The 17,650-nt window shown below is 40.5% G+C and overlaps 1 protein-coding gene across 1 annotated transcript in view; it reads right to left on the reverse strand.

Moving 5' to 3' along the window:
* SMYD3 (SET and MYND domain containing 3) overlaps positions 1-17,650 on the reverse strand; it is an 805,331-nt gene that overhangs the window by 617,937 nt on the left and 169,744 nt on the right. The window contains exon 2 of the mRNA XM_062211394.1: positions 5,601-5,664. Coding sequence (XP_062067378.1) covers positions 5,601-5,664 — 64 coding nt within the window. The remainder of the gene's footprint in view (positions 1-5,600; positions 5,665-17,650) is intronic.

A 17,650-nucleotide genomic window follows, 5' to 3' on the forward strand; every position in this document is an offset into this window, starting at 1 on the left:
CTTAAGCATGTTTTGTAAAGCTGGATGAGTGGTGACAAGTTCTCTCAACTTCTGTTTGTTATAGAAGGTCTTTATTTCACCTTCGTTCATAAATGAGAGCTTTGCAGAGTACTCAGAGTACTCTGTTAGTATTCTGGGTTGACAGTTTTTTTTCTCCTAATATTTGGAATATATCTCGCCATTCTCTCCTAGTCTGTAGAGTTCTGACAAGAAGTCAGCTGTGAGTCTAATTGCAGATCTTCTGAAAGTAATCTGGCTTTTCTCTCGAGCACATTTTAGAATTTTTTCTTTATGTTTTACTGTGGAGAGTTTGATTACAGTATGTTGTAGTTAAGATATTTTCTGGTCATGTCCATGAGGAGTTCTATGTGTTTCATGTACTTGGATGTCCCTTTATTTCTCCATATTAGCTAAGTGTTCTGTAATTATTTCACTAAAAAGGTCTTCTAATCCATTCTTTCTGTGCCTTTAGAAGCTCCTATGTGTTGGGTCATTTGATAGTATCCCATAAATCTCCAACACATTTTTAGTTTTCTTATTTTTTTCTTTTTGCTATTAAAATTTCCAGAGATTTCCGGTCGGGGCACCGACCCTGTCCCGGTTGCCCCTCTTCCAGGCCAGCTCTCTGCTGTGGCCAGGGAGTGCAGTGGAGGATAGCCCAAGTGTTTGGGTTCTGCACCCCATGGGAGACCAGGAGAAGCACCTGGCTCCTGCCATCGGAACAGCGTGGTGCGCCGGCCGCAGCGCGCTACCGCGGCGGCCATTGGAGGGTGAACCAACGGCAAAAGGAAGACCTTTCTCTCTGTCTCTCTCTCTCACTGTCCACTCTGCCTGTCAAAAATTAAAAAAAAAAAAAAAAAATTTCCAGAGATTTGTCTTATAAATCAGATATTCTTTCTTCTGCATCACCAAGTCTATACGTAAGGCTTTAAAACATATTTTAATTTTTTCTATTGAATTCTTCATTTCTAATATTTCATTTTCATTTCTGTTTAAAGTCTCAATTTCGTGTGAAAAATTTTCATTTATGCCATGTACAGATTTCTTTAGCTCATGAATTTGCTTCTGATTACTTCTAAGTAATCCTATAATCATTTTTTTGCATTCTGTTCCTGGCATTTCATCAATCTCTTCATCTTCACATTCTAGTATTGAAGTTTTGTATTCTTTAGAGGGCATCATGTTGTTTCCTTATTCTTGTTTCTCGAATTGCTGTGTTTATTGCTAGGCATTTCTGGTGGTATTTTTTTCCTTGTGACGGTTTTTATCTTTGAACTATGCCTCTGTGGCTTAGTGGATTGTCTGTTCTTTTTTTTTTTTTTTTTTTTTTTTTTGACAGGCAGAGTGGACAGTGAGAGAGAGAGAGAGACAGAGAGAAAGGTCTTCCTTTTGCCCTTGGTTCACCCTCCAATGGCCGCCATGGCCGGCGCGCTGCAGCCGGCGCATCACGCTGATCCAAAGCCAGGAGCCAGGTGCTGACCTGGATTGTCTGTTCTTAAAGTGAATTCCCAGAGCCATGTACAAGATGTGGTCAGAGAGCTCTGTTCAGTGTTCCATGGTGAGGGGAGTATCTTGGGTGACACCCAAGTTGGATGTGGTAAATCTCATCTTTATTTATTTATTTTTTTTAATCAGAAGGGAGATTTGTTCAGGTCTGTTGACCTAGTCTCATGCTCGCCTCTTCTCCTCAAAGGAGACCAATGCCTAGATGCTAGCCCCACTTGGTACATTTTCATCTGTGCTGCCACAAGAACTACAAAAAGGATCTATGCAGTCCTCAGTGTGAATCCAGATCCTGCAGCAATGACCCTCAGGAGGGAATCAGGGAGCCCCAAGCATGTGGAGCTGCCCACAGTGACTGTTCAATGTCCCAGCCACACTCTGAGCCCTCCCATGTAGCCACAGTGTTTTCATGGTCCCAGCACACAGTCACGATCTCCCAGGTCCCTGTCAATTCTCCCAGCCAGATTCAGGCTTCTCCTCTTTGCTGAATGTTGGGAGCATGGACAAGAGCTTGCATAGCTGTTGCAAATGTCCAAAATTGTGTCCGCCCTCTCTCCGCTGGTTCCGGGATGCTAGTGCCAGGCAGTCACGGAGAGAGAAACCTACCCACTTTGTTTTGCCTCTAGGTTGGCAGGTACACTGTCCCCCACAGGGCTCCAAACTAGACTTAACACCAGACTCTTCCCACAGCTTTATCGCCAGGGGCTTGGGCTGCTGCAGCCTGCTCTCACCTCATTCCAAAGCTTATACTGAGGCTTTCAGCTGTTGGGGTCCTGAGCTGTGCAGGTCTACACCTCCACATAGGTCCACAACATCCCTCTAATGTGCATGGAGTTTCCTCTGCCATTTTCTCCGTAACTGTCCTGAAATTGCATTCTCTGCATATTATTTAGTTATCTTCCCCTAGACTAGAGCAGTAAGCTCCCTCCCAATTCCACCATTGTGACTCTTTTTTTAAAAGATTTATTTATTTATTTGAAAGACAAAATTACAGAGAAATCGAGAGACAGTCAGACAGACAGATCTTCCATCGCTGGTTCATTTCCCAAATTGCCACAACAGCCAAGGCTGGGCCAGGCTGATGCCAGGAGCCAAGAGCTTCTTCTGAGTATCCCATGTGGGTGCAGGGGCCCAAGGACTTGGACCAGGTGCATTAGCAGGAAGTTGGATCATAAGTGGACCAGCCAGGACTCAAACCGGTGTCTACTTGAGATGTCAGCACTGCTAGCAGTGGCTTTACCCACTATGACACAGCACCAGCCCCTATACTTTATTTTATAAAAATATCACTTAATTTGGGGCTGGTATTGTGTTGCAGTAGATTAAGCCACCATAGGCGATATCATACCCCATGTCAGGGTGCAGTTCAAGTCCCAGCTGCTCCAGTTCCAATCCAGGTTCCTGCTTTTTTACCTGTAGATGATGGCAGAAGTACTTAGGCCCCGGCTGCCCACATGGGAGACCTGGATGGAGTTCTTGGCCCCTAACATCAGTCCAAATCAGCCCCAGACATTGCAGCCCTTTGGGAATAAACCAGCAGGTGGAAGTTTCTATCTCTCTCCCCTCCTTCTCCTTTGTCACTTTCAAATATATAAATATATAAATAATATATAATATATATAAATATATAAATAAATCTTTAAAAAATCTATTTATATGCTGAATAAGTTACTTTCAAAGCAGAAAGTGAGATGGAATATCACTCGGATAAGCATGGTCTAGACCTAAAAGAAGGAACTCCATGTGTGTGCACAAATACACACATACACACCTACACACAAAATAAGTAACAAAAAGGATGGGTGAATAGTGAGGGGCAGATGACACAGACACAAAACCTCCAAGTAGAACTTTTAATGTAATTCATTGGACCATAATTAGATTTCTTACTAAATGGTTAATCATAGGTTGGAAGAAAAGGTCAAGCTGAGTATTAATTATACATCCTTTAAAGAATTCAGGTGTTAATGGTACTTGTTGTAATTAACTCAAAGTCTTGGAGGGCAATTTGACAGTATCTTTAAAAATTCAAAATGCATATACAACTATATATTGTATAGAATTAATAGAAATTAATAGAAAATTAATAGAAAGATGAAATTAACAGATCAGTGTAGGGGCCGGGGCTGTGGCGTGGTGGATGGGGCCGCCCCCTGCAGTGCCGGCATCCCATGTGGGTGCCAGTTCTAGTCCCGGCTGCTCCACTTCCCATCCGGCTCTCTGCTGTGGCCCGGGAGAGCAGTGGAGGATGGCCCAAGTCCTTGGGTCCCTTCACCTGCATGGGAGACCCGGGGGCAGCTCCTGGCTCTTGGCTTCAGTTTGGCGCAGCTACAGCCACTATGGCCAGTTGGGGAGTGGGCCAGCAGATGGAAGACCTCTCTCTCTCTCTGCCTGTCCTTGTCTCTCTGTGTAACTCTGTCAAATGAATAAATCTTTAAAAAAAAATTACTGTATTTTGGTGCAAAAAATTTTTAGAAATTCATATATAATTTTTTCATAATGTTCAGTTTCTTGAAATTTTTGAAGATCCTTCATAATCTTTTACTAATTAATATGACTAGGAAGAATTTACCCTACAATTCAGATGCAGAAATATATAAAAATGTGTAAAAATTGATGCAGGATGGGCCTGAGTTGTGGCACAATGGGTTTAACTACAGTCTGCAATGCTGACATCCGCTGTCGATGCCAGTTCTAGTCAAAGTTGCTCCTCTTCTGATTGAGCTCCCTACTAATATGCCTGGGAAAGCATCAGAAAATGGCCCAACTACTTGGGTCCCTGTATGCATGTGGAATACCTGGATAAAGCTCCTGGCTCCTGGCTTTGGCTTGCCCAGCACCCGTCCTTAAGGCCATTTGTGTAATGAAGCAGTAATTAGAAAATCTCTCACTCTCTTTGTGTCTTTCCTTCTCTCTCTGTAACCCTAACTTTCAAATAAATAAAATCTTTATAAAAATAATAAATTTTTTAATTTTTTTTTTAAAAATTGATGCTGAGTACACCATTAGTAGTGTTAGTGGACACAATGGGGTCCATTCACTGCGAGTCTCACTATTCAGCCTCCAGAGTTGCTAAGAGGAAAACTTTATTTACTTGGGGCAAGTGAAGAACACAGTATGAAGGTGGTTCCCAAAAGAGAGTACCTCTTCAAGAAGCAATGTTGCAAGCTAAGCTTTCTTGCAGTCTCTGAAAAACAGCTGAAGAGGGTAAATTGTTTCAGATTCTCTGCCCTGGTTCTCGTGCCCTGCTCATGGCTAAATCCCACATTCCTGGTTGTATCAGAAGCAAATACCAAGAAAATGTAAGCATTCATTAATGAAGAAATTATGACTATGGTGCATTCAGTAATGTAACATTTGGGCTGATACAAAATATAACTCTAAATAGATGAAGGGATATAAGAAAATCTAGATATAAGAATTTGTGCAGGAATAATCTATGTCTGTTTTTTCAACATAGAATATAGACAAACAAATGTGTTTACACAAGAAAATGCTGCAAATATACATGGGTTTGAGATTGGGGCAAAAAATGGACAGCAGACATTTCCTTTCACATAGTAGCTACCACAATTCCCAATCTCGTACATACATTAATTTTAAAAATGAAGGAAAGGGGCTGGCACTGTGGCATAGCAGATAAAGCCACTACCTGCAGTGCCAGTATCCCATATGGGCACCAGTTAATGTCCCGGCTACTCCACCTCCGATCCAGCTCCCTGCTGTGGCCTGGGAAAGCAATGGAAGATGGCCCCAAGTCCTTGGGCCCCTGCACCCACGTGGGAGACCCAGAAGAAGCTCCTGGCTCCTGGCTTTAGAACGGAGCAGCTCTGGCTGTTGTGGCCAATTGGGGAGTGAACCAGCAGATGGAAGATTCCTCTCTCTCTCTCTCTCTCTCTCTCTCTTCCCCTGCCTCTCTGTACCTCTGTCTTTCAAATAAATAATAAAATAAATCTTTTAATAAACACTAAAGGAAAAAGAAAACAAAGTCAGCCAAAGATTTAAAGAAATAGAAATAGACTCCCAGGTTCTATGAAGGACATATTTAAGAGGCGGTAATGTGAAGGTTTCACTTACACACAGCTGTGCATTCTTACCTGACACTTAGCGCTACAGTATTTGGCAACTCGGCATTGAGAGCATCGCATCAGCTTTTCCTTCCTGTTAAAAAAATTAATTCCACATTAGGAGAAGAGTGAGATACACAATTGTATACAGCTGACAGAAAACATAAATCAACATATTGAAGCCAATATGCTATGCTCACTCCATATGGATGGTTCCTTATGATTTCTCACCTTCAATGTGAGATATTTACATAATGTCTGTTCTTTTTTCAAATTACGGCAAAATATACATGAATAAAACTTACAATTTTAAACATTTTTAAGCATTAGGTAAGTGGTAGTAAGTACATTCACTATCACTATTACTACTGTTCTTTTTAACATAAATTTAAGTATACAGATTCCCTTTTAGATTAAAAATTTCACTTCCTAATCTCCCCACATGAAATTCAATATGCCGGCATCTCATATGGGTGCCAGTTCATGTCCTAGATACTCCACTTCTGATCCAGCTCTTTGCTAATGGCCTGGAAAAAGCAGCAGAAGATGGCCTAAGTATCTGTGCCCCTGCCATCCAGAGTAGATCTAGATGGAGCTCCTGGCTTCACTCTGGCTCAGCCCTCACTGTTGTAGCCATCTGGGGAGTGAACCAGCAGATGCAGGATCTCTCTCTTTCCCTCTCCCTCTCTCTCTCTCTAACTCCGCTTTCAAATGAATATAATAAATTAAAAAAGATACACAGGGGTCAGCATTATGGTATACCAAGTTAAATCGCTGCTAGCAATGGCAGCACCCCATTTTTTTTTAAAAGACTTATTTGTTTGAGAGGCAGAATTACAGAGAGAGAGAGAGAGAGAGAGAGAGGTATTCCATCCCCCAGTTCACTCCATAAATGGCCACAACAGCCAGAGCTGAGAAAATCTGAAGCCAGGAGACAGGAATTTCTTCCAGGTCTCCCACATGGGTACAGGGGCCCAACCACCTGGGCCATCTTCCACTGCTGTCCTAGGCCATTAGCAGGGAGCTGGATCAGAAGTGGAGTGGCCGGGACTCAAACCAGTGCATATATGGGATGTCAGTGCCACAGGCAGAGGCTTAACCCACTACTCCACAGCAGCAGACTTGTCAGCATCCCATTTCACAGTTTGAGTCCTGGCTGCCCCACTTCTGATCCAGCTCCCTGCAGAAGACAGCCTAAGTACTTGGGCTCCTGTCACCTATGTGAGAAACCTGGATGGAGTTCCTGGCTTCTGACTTCTACCTGGCCCAGATCTGACTGTCAGAGCTATTTGGAGAGGAAACCAGCAATTGATATCTGTCTGTCTGTCTGTCTCTCTCTCTCCCTCTCTCTCCCTCCACTCATTTCAAATAAATAAATCTTTAAAAATAAAACAGAATACATGAAGAATAATGTATTCTTTTTAATGAAGAAAGCCAAAAAGTAACTGTCTAGATATAATTTTTAAACAGAGACTACATAAATATCTCCAAAGATTTTATATTTGTAAATATCTTTGAAATCTAAAATTCTGATTCTTTAAAAATGTTAACGTCATGTAGTCAAGTATTTGGCTCTTTCCCATAGAAATTTCTGAAACAAATGAAATTCCACACTGTGAGGAAGAAATTATCTCAAATAAAACTATGTTATTCTACCAAAAGTAGTATAATCACTGTTACTCAAACTAAACAGAATGCACTGAAAAATGCTAAACATAAGATCTCCCTTTGGCATGAATATTTAGAACAATACAGTAAAAGGATCTTACACATCTGTTTCAAAATAGTATTATGTTGATTTGAATCCAAAGGCCCTTTTGAAAATTAAAAAGATTCATATCCACCACCCACCTATTACATGGTTTTTAATACAAAGCAGCAATGTGGTCAAAATAACATATATTCATGGGGCCGGCTGTGGTGTAGCCAGTAAAACCACCACCTGCAGTGCCAGCATCCAAAAAAGGGCGCCAGTTCAAGTCCTGGCTGCTGCACTTCCGATCCAGCTCCCTGTTAATGCTCCTGGGAAAGCAGCAGAAGATGGTCCAAGTCCTTGGATCCCTGAACCAAGTGGAAGACCCAGAAGAAGGGCCTGGCTCCTAGCTTCTGATCAACTCAGCTCCAACTATTTGGACCATCTGGGGAGGGAACCACCGGGTGGATGATCTCTCTCTCTGCCTCTGTCTCTGCCTCTCTGTAACTATGACTTTCAAACAATAAATAAATCTTTTTTAAAAAACTGTATATTCATAATGTAGAAAAATAGAACTAATTTGTACTCATTTATCTATGTTCCTTATCACTTTATTTCACATTTCTAACACGTAAAATACAAAACAAAAAAAGTAATGGTTACTATTTCAGGGAAAGTGAATATATAGTTCCCTGGCATCATACCTCCCAGTTGGCCCTTAAGAAATCACGACATGAGGCCCTGCGTGGATGACTGCAGAGAAGGCAACACAGTTCCTGCTTTCAGGAGATCACAGTCAAGGACAGATCAACAAATCACACTTGGAGAATGAACAATAACACACAACCATATTTCCAGAAGGGCCACAGACCCCAGAAGACACAAAATCATATAAAGTAAGAGTTACTTTCTGATCAAGAATAAATGGGAGAAGATTGTAGGACTGTTCTACAGGAAAAAGAAGTAAAGCAGTTTAGCAGTTCAGATTTCAAAATCTCCAGTCCAAGCCCACCCTGCTAGCAGCATAAACTTGCATCCTCTTTTAGCCTCAATGTCCTCCTTCATGAAGTGGGAAGTTTCTCCTTTGTTTTTTTTTTTTTTAACTTTTATTTAATGAATATAAATTTCCAGTATACAGCTTATGGATTACAATGGCTTCCCCTTCCCATAATTTCCCTCCCACCCGCAACCCTCCCCTCTCCCGCTCCCTCTCCCTTTCCATTCACATCAAGATTCATTTTCAATTCTATTTATATACAGAAGATCAATTTAGTATAAATACTTCAACAGTTTGCACCCACATAGAAACACAAAGTGAAACATACTGTTTGAGTACTAGTTATAGCATTAAATCAAAATGTACAGTACATTAAGGACAGAGATCCCACATCAGGAGCAAGCGCACAGTGGCTCCTGTTGTTGACCCAACAAATTGACACTCTAGTTTATGGCGCCAGTAACCACCCTAGGCTGTCGTCATGAGTTGCCAAGGCTATGGAAGCCTTCCAAGTTCCCTGACTCTGATCATATTTAGACAAGGTCATAAAAGACAGGTTGAGGATAGTAACCAATGATCCTAAGAGTGGCCTTAACCAGGTCTGAACAATTATACAGCATTAAGTGGGGAAGAGGACCATCAGTACACACAGGTTGTGTGGAAGTTTCTCCTTTGTAAACTATTAAGACTACTATGCATATTACATGAAAAAAAAAATCTTTTATAAAGTACCTGCTAATACATGTCAAGCACATTATCTAGCACAGAGTTAAAGCTGAGCTTGTTGGGGCTGGCATTGTGGTGTAGTGGGTTAAGCGGTTAAGCTACCACCTGCAATGCCAGCATCACAGATGGACACTGGTTCGAGTCCCAGCTGCTCCACCTCCAATCCAGCTCCCTGCTAATGTGCCTGGGAAAGCAGCAGAACATGACCCAAGTACTTGGACCAGGATGAAGCTCCTGGATTTGGACTGATTCAGCTCTAGCAGTTGTGGCCATTTGGTGAGTGAAACAATGGAAGATTCTCTCTCTCTCTCTCTCCCTCCCTCCTTCTCTCTGTTTCTCCATTTCTCTCTGTAACTCTGCCTTTCAAATAAATAGACAAATCTTTAAAAAAAAAAAAACCTGAGGTTATTGAGTACATTTTCAAACTGTGTAAGATAATTTTGTTTCTTTCTATGCTAAATCAAACAATGTTTTTCTGTGGCAGGCATTTGGTCTAACAGCCAGAGTACCTGGAATCAATACTTGTCTTTGCTACTGACTTCAGGGTCCTGCTAACACAGACCTTCCTAAGACAGGAGCAGTGGTGACGGCTCAACTAATCAGGTCTCCTGCTACCCGCATGAAAGACCTGCACTGAGTTGCTGGCTAGTGACTTCAACCCCAACCAGGGTCTTTGGGGTCATCTGGGGAGTAAACTAGCAGATGGGAACTCTTCGTCTCTCAAATATTTTTTTTTTAAAAAAAAGCAGAATTTACAAGTACCACAAATCTAGCCATATCCATTTATGCATATGATTTACTAGTACCGCCTCTTAGAAACACACATGCACCAACAGTACTAAGCTTTAATTTCTTTTTTTAAAAAAGATTTATTTTATTTATTTGAAAGACAGAGTTACAGAAAGAAGTAGAGACAGAGAGAGGAGAGGCAGAGAGAGATATAGAGAGAGGTCCTCCATCCAGTGGCTCACTCCCTAAATGGGCACAACGGCCAGAGCTGCACCAATCCGAAGCCAGGAGCCAGGAACCCCCTCCAGGTCCCCCATGTGGGCGCAGGGGCCCAAGGACCAGGGCCGTCCTCCACTGCTTTCCCAGGCCACAGCAGAGAGCTGGGCCAGAAGAGAAGCAGCAGGAACTAGAACCGGCGCCCACATGGGTTGCCAGTGCTTCAGGCCAGGGCTTCAACCCGCTGCACCACAGCGCCGGCCCCACTAAGCTTTAATTTCAAATTTTAACTGATATCCTAATTGTTTCACTACTCAAGTTACATTCATTGAAGTTTCTATTGCTATTACTTTTAACACTATTATTTTTAATTTGATCAGAATCATTGACTTCAGAGTAATCTAATTCAAGGAGTCTAACTTTGAAGTAATAAAAAAATATTTTTGAAGATTTAATTTGTGGAAATTAAAATCAGGAGACTATTAAATCTTCAATAACATTAAAAGGCAATTACAACTCCTAACACTGTTTGCTTTGTGCAAGTAATGCTTATAAAAAGGAACAAATTAACATTTTCCTAAGAGCACAGATTTAAACTTGATCATATTAACAGTATTTCTTTAAAAGGTTTTGCATATTACATATTGTAGGTCACTCTGACAGTTAATAACTGAAAACTGATAACATAAGGGTAAATATGAAAGTATAACTGGCTTGTTTTTCTGGAAAAGCACATAGGAGTTGACCAAAGAAAGCTATGACCAAAATGAATTGCTAAAGAGGGATTTGTTGTAGTTATAATACATGCGTTTCTAAATATAAACCCTGTTCAGCCTAGTCTAGTAACACAATGCTGGTCACGTAAAAGATGTATTCAATTTCTCTAAGTCTTCCTGAAATCTAAAATAATAAAAACATGAGGAAGAAAGAAAATCTGATTTTGACCAAGATGGAAAGCAGACTCTTTTAACAATGTACGTTGACACTACAACCATCACACAGCATATAAAGGCACTGGTTCGTGTCCCAGCTGCTCCACCTCTGATCCAGCTCTCTGTTATGACCTGGGAAAGCAGTAGAAGATGGTCAAGTCCTGGGGACCCTGCACCAGCATGGGAGACCCAGAAGAAGCTCCTGGCTCCTAGCTTCAGATCAGCTCAGCTCTGGCCATTGCGTTCATTTAGAGAGTAAACCAGCAGATGGAAGACCTCCCTCTCTCTTGCTCTCTCTCTCTCTCTCTCTCTAACTCTGCCTTTCAAATAAATAAAATAAATCTTTTTAAAAAAGAAAAAGAGGACCATGTTTCTATATTAACTTCAGTGAGGACAAAACCAAAAGCCATTATCTAATTGTAGCAATCTCTCCATTTCAGAGGCCAGGAATCATCTTATTCTGCATGCTAATTTAAGCAAAAATGTGCTCTTCTGTATTATAATCACAAACATTACTTCCTTTAACTTTTTTTAAAAAAAGATTTATTTATTTATTTATTTATTTGAAGGCAAAGCTACAGAGAAAGAGAGGAAGGCAGATACAGAGAGAAATTTTTCATCCTCTGGAAGAGGGATGGGCCAGGACTAGGCCAGAAGCCAGGAGCTTCTTCCAGGTCTCCCATGTGCATGCAGGAGCCCAAGCACTTAAGCCATCTTCCACACTCCTAGGCTCATTAGCAGGGACCTAGATAGGAAGTGGAGCAGTTAGGACTTAAAGTGTGCCCATATGGGACACTGGCACTGCAAGCTATGGCCACAGCACTGGCCCTTCCTTTAACTTTTAACTAGAAGTTGCTTCAAGTCTTCTTGTAAACAGGAAACAATGAAATATCAAATCACTCATTTTCTCTGTTCCAAAACTAAATGACACTGTAAGCTGATACAAAATGACTACCATGCTGACCTAGTCCCAAAGTAAGAAACCTTACAAGGCCTTAAGAGACAAGAAATGTTACACCTGTCAGTGTATTACAATTAATTATAAATTCTCAGTTTTTATAAAGAGAATCTTTATCTGCTAAAAGTCATTAAGTGGAAGTTAATAGAGGTTAGTGCAATGGTTTCACACCTGTCTGGTCATGGTGAGCACGCGGTATGCTCTCTCTCTGCCTCTACCTCTCTGTAACTCTGCCTTTAAAGTAAACAAAAATAAATAAATGAATTGTAAAATAAATAAATAAATAAATAAAGCAATGTCAAACTTTAAAAAAAAAAAAAAAAAGAAGGCTGTCCATGGCCCCAAACTATCATCTTCACATACTCTACTTATCAAACATCTATTGAATTTCAGAACATCTTGTGATGAAATGTAGACATTCTTCCAAAATACAATGAACACAAGTCCTTTGCAACTTAGTATAAATTACTTTAATCAGATAAGCATACTTTTCTCCACCCATCTGAGAATTTTAGGAACAGAAATTTTTGCTTATAGTAGGTTCAAAAAGGAAAGATAAGAGTGTCAAACATTTAAAAGGGCCTAGGAAAAATAGGAAAAAAGATGAAAATGCAGCCGGTGCCGTGGCTCAACAGGCTAATCCTCCACCTAGCGGCGCCGGAATACCGGGTTCTAGTCCCGGTCAGGGCGCCGGATTCTGTCCTGGTCGCTCCTCTTCCAGGCCAGCTCTCTGCTATGGCCCGGGAGTGCAGTGGAGGATGGCCCAAGTCCTTGGGCCCTTCACCCCATGGGAGACCAGGAGAAGCACCTGGCTCCTGGCTTCGGATCAGCGAGATGCGCCAGCCACAGCGGCCATTGGAGGGTGAACCAACAGCAAAGGAAGACCTTTCTCTCTGTCTCTCTCTCTCTCACTGTCCACTCTGCCTGTCAAAAAAAAAAAAAAAAAAAAGATGAAAATTCACAAAAAAGGGAATTAGAAACATACAAAAAGAAAATTTCTCCCTAAAATTTGTATTCAGGTTCAGTATGTTCTCAAGTAAAGAACACACAGAAAGTAAACCATGCAGGGCCGGCGCTGTGGCACAGAGGGTTAATGCCCTGGCCTGAAGCACTGGCATCCCAAATGGGTGCCAGTTCGAGACCCAGCCGCTCTACTTCCAATCCAGCTCTCTGCTGTGGCCTGGGAAAGCAGTAGAAGATGGCCCAAGCACTTGGGCCCCTGCACCTGCGTGGGAGACCTGGAAGAACTAGCTCCTGGCTCCTAGCTTTGGATCAGCACAGCTCCAGCCATTGTGGCCAATTGGAGAGTGGACCATCGAATGGAGGACCTCGCTCTCTCTCTGCCTCTCTTCTCTCTGTGTAACTCTGACTTTCAAATAAATAAATAAATCTTTTTAAAAAAAAAAGTAAACCATGCAGAAAACAATCTAAGATAACAACCCCTTAACTCTAGCTGCTTCATTTATTGCTCTGCAACTACAGATGATACATTTCTGTTCCTGAAGTCACTTTAACCTAATAATAATATAATAATAAGCTACTTATAATACTTATATATACTTATATAATACTTATATATTATATATAACACTTATATATACTTATATATACTTATAATAATATAATAATAAGCTCTTAAAATGTTAGGATTTTTCACATTATACATATTTTCTAAAATTAAATTTTTTCAATGTATGAAAAAAATAGACCAAAATGCTGAAATTTTTCCTTGACTGATATGAACTGGAGTGATTTCCTGCTTCCATTTTTTCCATTTCCCAGTGTTATAAAATAATATGACTTTACTTACATAATCAACGAAGCATAAACATTAATGAACAGGAAACATGTATTGGTTAACTATGTTACACTGGTTTTGGTTTAAAGTATGGCATGGAGAGAAAGGGACAAGCAGATAAATAGGCAGATTAATTTTAATTCCAATATATTCCAATGTTTAGAAAAATAAATACAAACTTTGTTTCAACAAAATTTAAATTAGAATTAAATTATACCTTAATGACTGATTTCTAACTGACATTTGCTACAAATAATGTTAGGAATGTTCTTAGTTTTGATAACATGAAAAGCTGACAACTAAAATGAATGAAACAGAACTGGTATTTTGGGATAGCAGGTAAACCAAATGCTTCAAAGCCAAAAATCCATATGGGCACCAGCTCACTTCCAGGCTGGTCCACTTCCAATCTAGCTCCCGGCTAATCATCTGGGAAAAAAGCAGCAGAAGGTGGCCCATGTGTCTGTGCCCCTGCACTCAAATGGAAGACCCAGATACAGTTTCAGGCTCCTGGCTTTAGCCTGGTTCAGCTCTGGCTGTTGCAGGCATTGGGGAGTAAACCAGTGGACGGAAGATCAATCTCTCTCTCTCTCCTCCCTGCTTTGTAATTCTAATTTTAAAATAAATGAATAAAACTTTTTAAAAAAGAGTGAAATCAATATCATCATACTATATACAAAAGACTAATATTTCTGGATTTAACATATTCTACAATTTAAAATTGATTTCAGAAAAAGAGTTGATATTAAAAGGAGGAAAAACATTTGTCAGATGTTACTGAGCCTTTTTCTGATATTTTTCATATTTTATAATTTTCTTTGACTTACATGAATTTGAAGTTCACCCAACTAAAGTAAAACTTTTTTCTTTCTTTTTTTTTTTTTTGCTAAGATTTATTTTATTTATTTGAAAGAGTTACAGAGAGAGGTATAGACAGAAAGAGAGGTTTTCCATCCACTGGTTCATTCCCCAGATGGCCGCAATGGCCAGAGCTGCGCTGATCCGAAGCCAGGAGCCAGGAGTTTCTTCCTGGTCTCCCATGTGGGTGCAGGGGCCCAAGGACTTGGGCAATCTTCTACTGTTTTCCCAGGCCATAGCAGAGAGCTGGATTGGAAGAGGAGCAGCCAGGACTCAAACCAGTGCCTATATGGGATGCCGGCACTTCAGGCCAGGGCTTTAAACCACTGAGCCACAGGGCCAGCCCCGAAAGCTTCTTTATTCTCTTGTTTTAGCTTTTACTTTGATTTTGGGCCATTTTTTTTTTTCAGTTTAGACAGAAATAAAGAAATATTTAATAAATGAGATATGACAGAAATCAAAGGCTATTTTATCAAATGGCCCTGCTATTCATTCATGGATTCATTCTTTTAACAACAATGAAAATGATAAGACACAGGGTAGTAACTATTCATTATTTACCCAATAATCACCTTGTTCCTGCCTAACCAGAGAACTGTGACTGGCTGAGTCAGAAAGCAGAGAGGAGCTGGTGTTGTGGCGCAGTAGGTTAAGCCTCCGCCTGTGGTGCTGGCGTCCCACATAGTTTGAGTTCTAGCTGCTCCATTTCCAATCCAGCTCCCTGTTGGTGGCCTGGGAAAGCAGTGGAGTACGGCCCAAGTACTTGGGGCCCTGCATCCAGGTGGGAGACCTGGCAGAGGCTCCCAGCTCCTGATTTTGGAATGGCCCAGCTCCTGCCACTGTGGTCATCTGGGGAGTGAACTGGTGGATGGAAGACTTCTCTCTGTCTCTCCCTCTTTCCGTCTGTGACTCTGCCTCTCAAATAAATAAATAAATCCAAAAAAGAAAAAAAGAAAAGAAAAGAAAAGAAGAGAAGAGAAAAGAAAAGAGAGAGCTCATGATTGCAGGGTAGGCTGCCAGCACCGGGGGATTTAATCCTGACTGTTTTAACTAGAAAAACCTCTCATGCCCCATGGCCATTGCTACTGAAAGAACAGGTAATGCGTCCAAGTTCTGGCTACTGAATTGTAAAGGGATACAGTAAATCTTCATTATTTGCAGCCTCCTTATTTATAAATCCAACTACTCACTAAAGTTTATAATCCCCAAATCAACAGTTGTGGCACTTGTGTAGTCAGTAGTGGACATGCATGGAAAGGCAAAATGAGTACTGAATGCATGTGTTCTCATGTGAGGTCAAACAAGGTGACGCTGTCTCAGCTCTCAATTGGTAAGTATCTTTTTCACAGTCCACTAAGTGCCATGCTTTTGTCATTTTTGTCAGTGATGTCACAGCTTAAAAGGGTCTCTAAGCATAGTGCTCCAGTGCTATCTATTGTTCCTAAGCACAAGGTGGCCGTGATGTACCTTACAGAAACAACACTTACACATGTGTTAGATAAGCTTCATTTAGACCTGAGTTATAGTGGTGTTGCCCATAATTTCAATGTTAAAGAATTAACAATATACATTAAATAAGGTGTCTGAACAGAAATGCACATAAAACAAAGTTATGTCTCAATCAGTTGACAAATACATTGTCACCAGAGGCTCACAGGAACCTAACCCTATATATCTCCATGAGCAATGGTTCAGCATTGGTTAATTAATTTTTCAAGCAGACTTTATAAAACATACCTACCGGAAATATTAAGAATCATATCTGGACTGGCGCTACAGCATATTAGGGTAAAGCCACCGCCTGCAGTGCCAGCATCCCAGATGGGCACTTGTTCAAGGTCCAGCTGTTCCACTTACCATCTAGTTTTCTGCTAATGGCCTGGGAAAACAGCAGAAGATGGCCCAAGTGTCTGGACCCCTGCAACCATGTGGGAGACCCGTAAGAAGTTCCTGGTTCCTGGCTTCGGATCGGCCCAGCTCTGGCCATTGTGGCTATTTGGGGAATGAACCAGTGGATCAAAGACAGGCCCCCCATCCCCGCCTCCGCCTCTCTCTAGCTCTGCCTCTCAAATCAATAAATAAATCTTCTTTTTAAAAAAGAATCAATTTCTAATTCAAGAATTTTGATCCATTTCAAGTTTCCCACCACAAGTGTCATCATGAGAATAAATGCCCAGATACAAAAACCCACTGAATGAGAAAAAAAGTTAACTGTTTAGAACACTTAAGAGAAGTATACATACAAAGATAAAACTAAATGTAGCTCCCTTCTTTTCAATAAACAGTATAATGTGCCTAAAGATATCATACATTCCACAAGATGATGTCCTGTTCTGCTTGTTGTGTATTCTGGTCAAATAGAGTAGTGTATGCTATCACTACTTCTTCTGCCTTTTAAAGTCAATGTTAACAGATATACAATATTAACTAAAATCTAATTCTAAGCAACATTTGCAAGAAAAATTAGTTTGTCAAACAATTCCACTTTGTTGGCACTGATAAGGCATATAAAACATACACTGCTTGATTCAGATATAAAAACACAAATATTATATATATATACCAATTTATTTTACTAATATATACTGATAGAATTGATTTCATGTCCATATTAATGAACACTGATTGAGGGCAATGTCTTGATTACATTATAGACATACACAATAGTTTCCAAAACATTTTGGTCAGTCTGGACTTAAAAATTATACAAGGATCAAACAGATTTTATCTATTTTACTATACATACCAATAGCTAAAATAGTAGAGATTATAATTAAATTTTTAAATATTTATTAATTCACAATAATCCCAAAACATGCTGACAAATATTTTTATGAAAAACAACTACTGTTTTCTGAAACAAAAATCAATTAGTGGGCACTCTCTTTCCCCTTCTGGCTAGCAAGAGTTCTGTCTCTTTACTCTTTAAATAAAACTTCGCTTTCTTGTTCATTCATTGACCTCATACTTTGTGGTCAAGAGAATATGTTCCTGGGGTTCACATTGGCTTCAATATCTTGGTGCATTGGCAAGGAACTCTCCTTGACTACACCAACAAATAAAAGCCACCCAGCTCCAGATGGATGTAAGGCAGGGCTTCCAGCCTATCCTGTTGGACAATGGAACCAGCCCTCTGGACTGCACAAGACAATCATTTACCATGCCACCTCTGA

This window comes from Lepus europaeus, chromosome 14 (assembly GCF_033115175.1).
Source record: "Lepus europaeus isolate LE1 chromosome 14, mLepTim1.pri, whole genome shotgun sequence".
Classification (NCBI taxonomy): domain Eukaryota; kingdom Metazoa; phylum Chordata; class Mammalia; order Lagomorpha; family Leporidae; genus Lepus; species Lepus europaeus.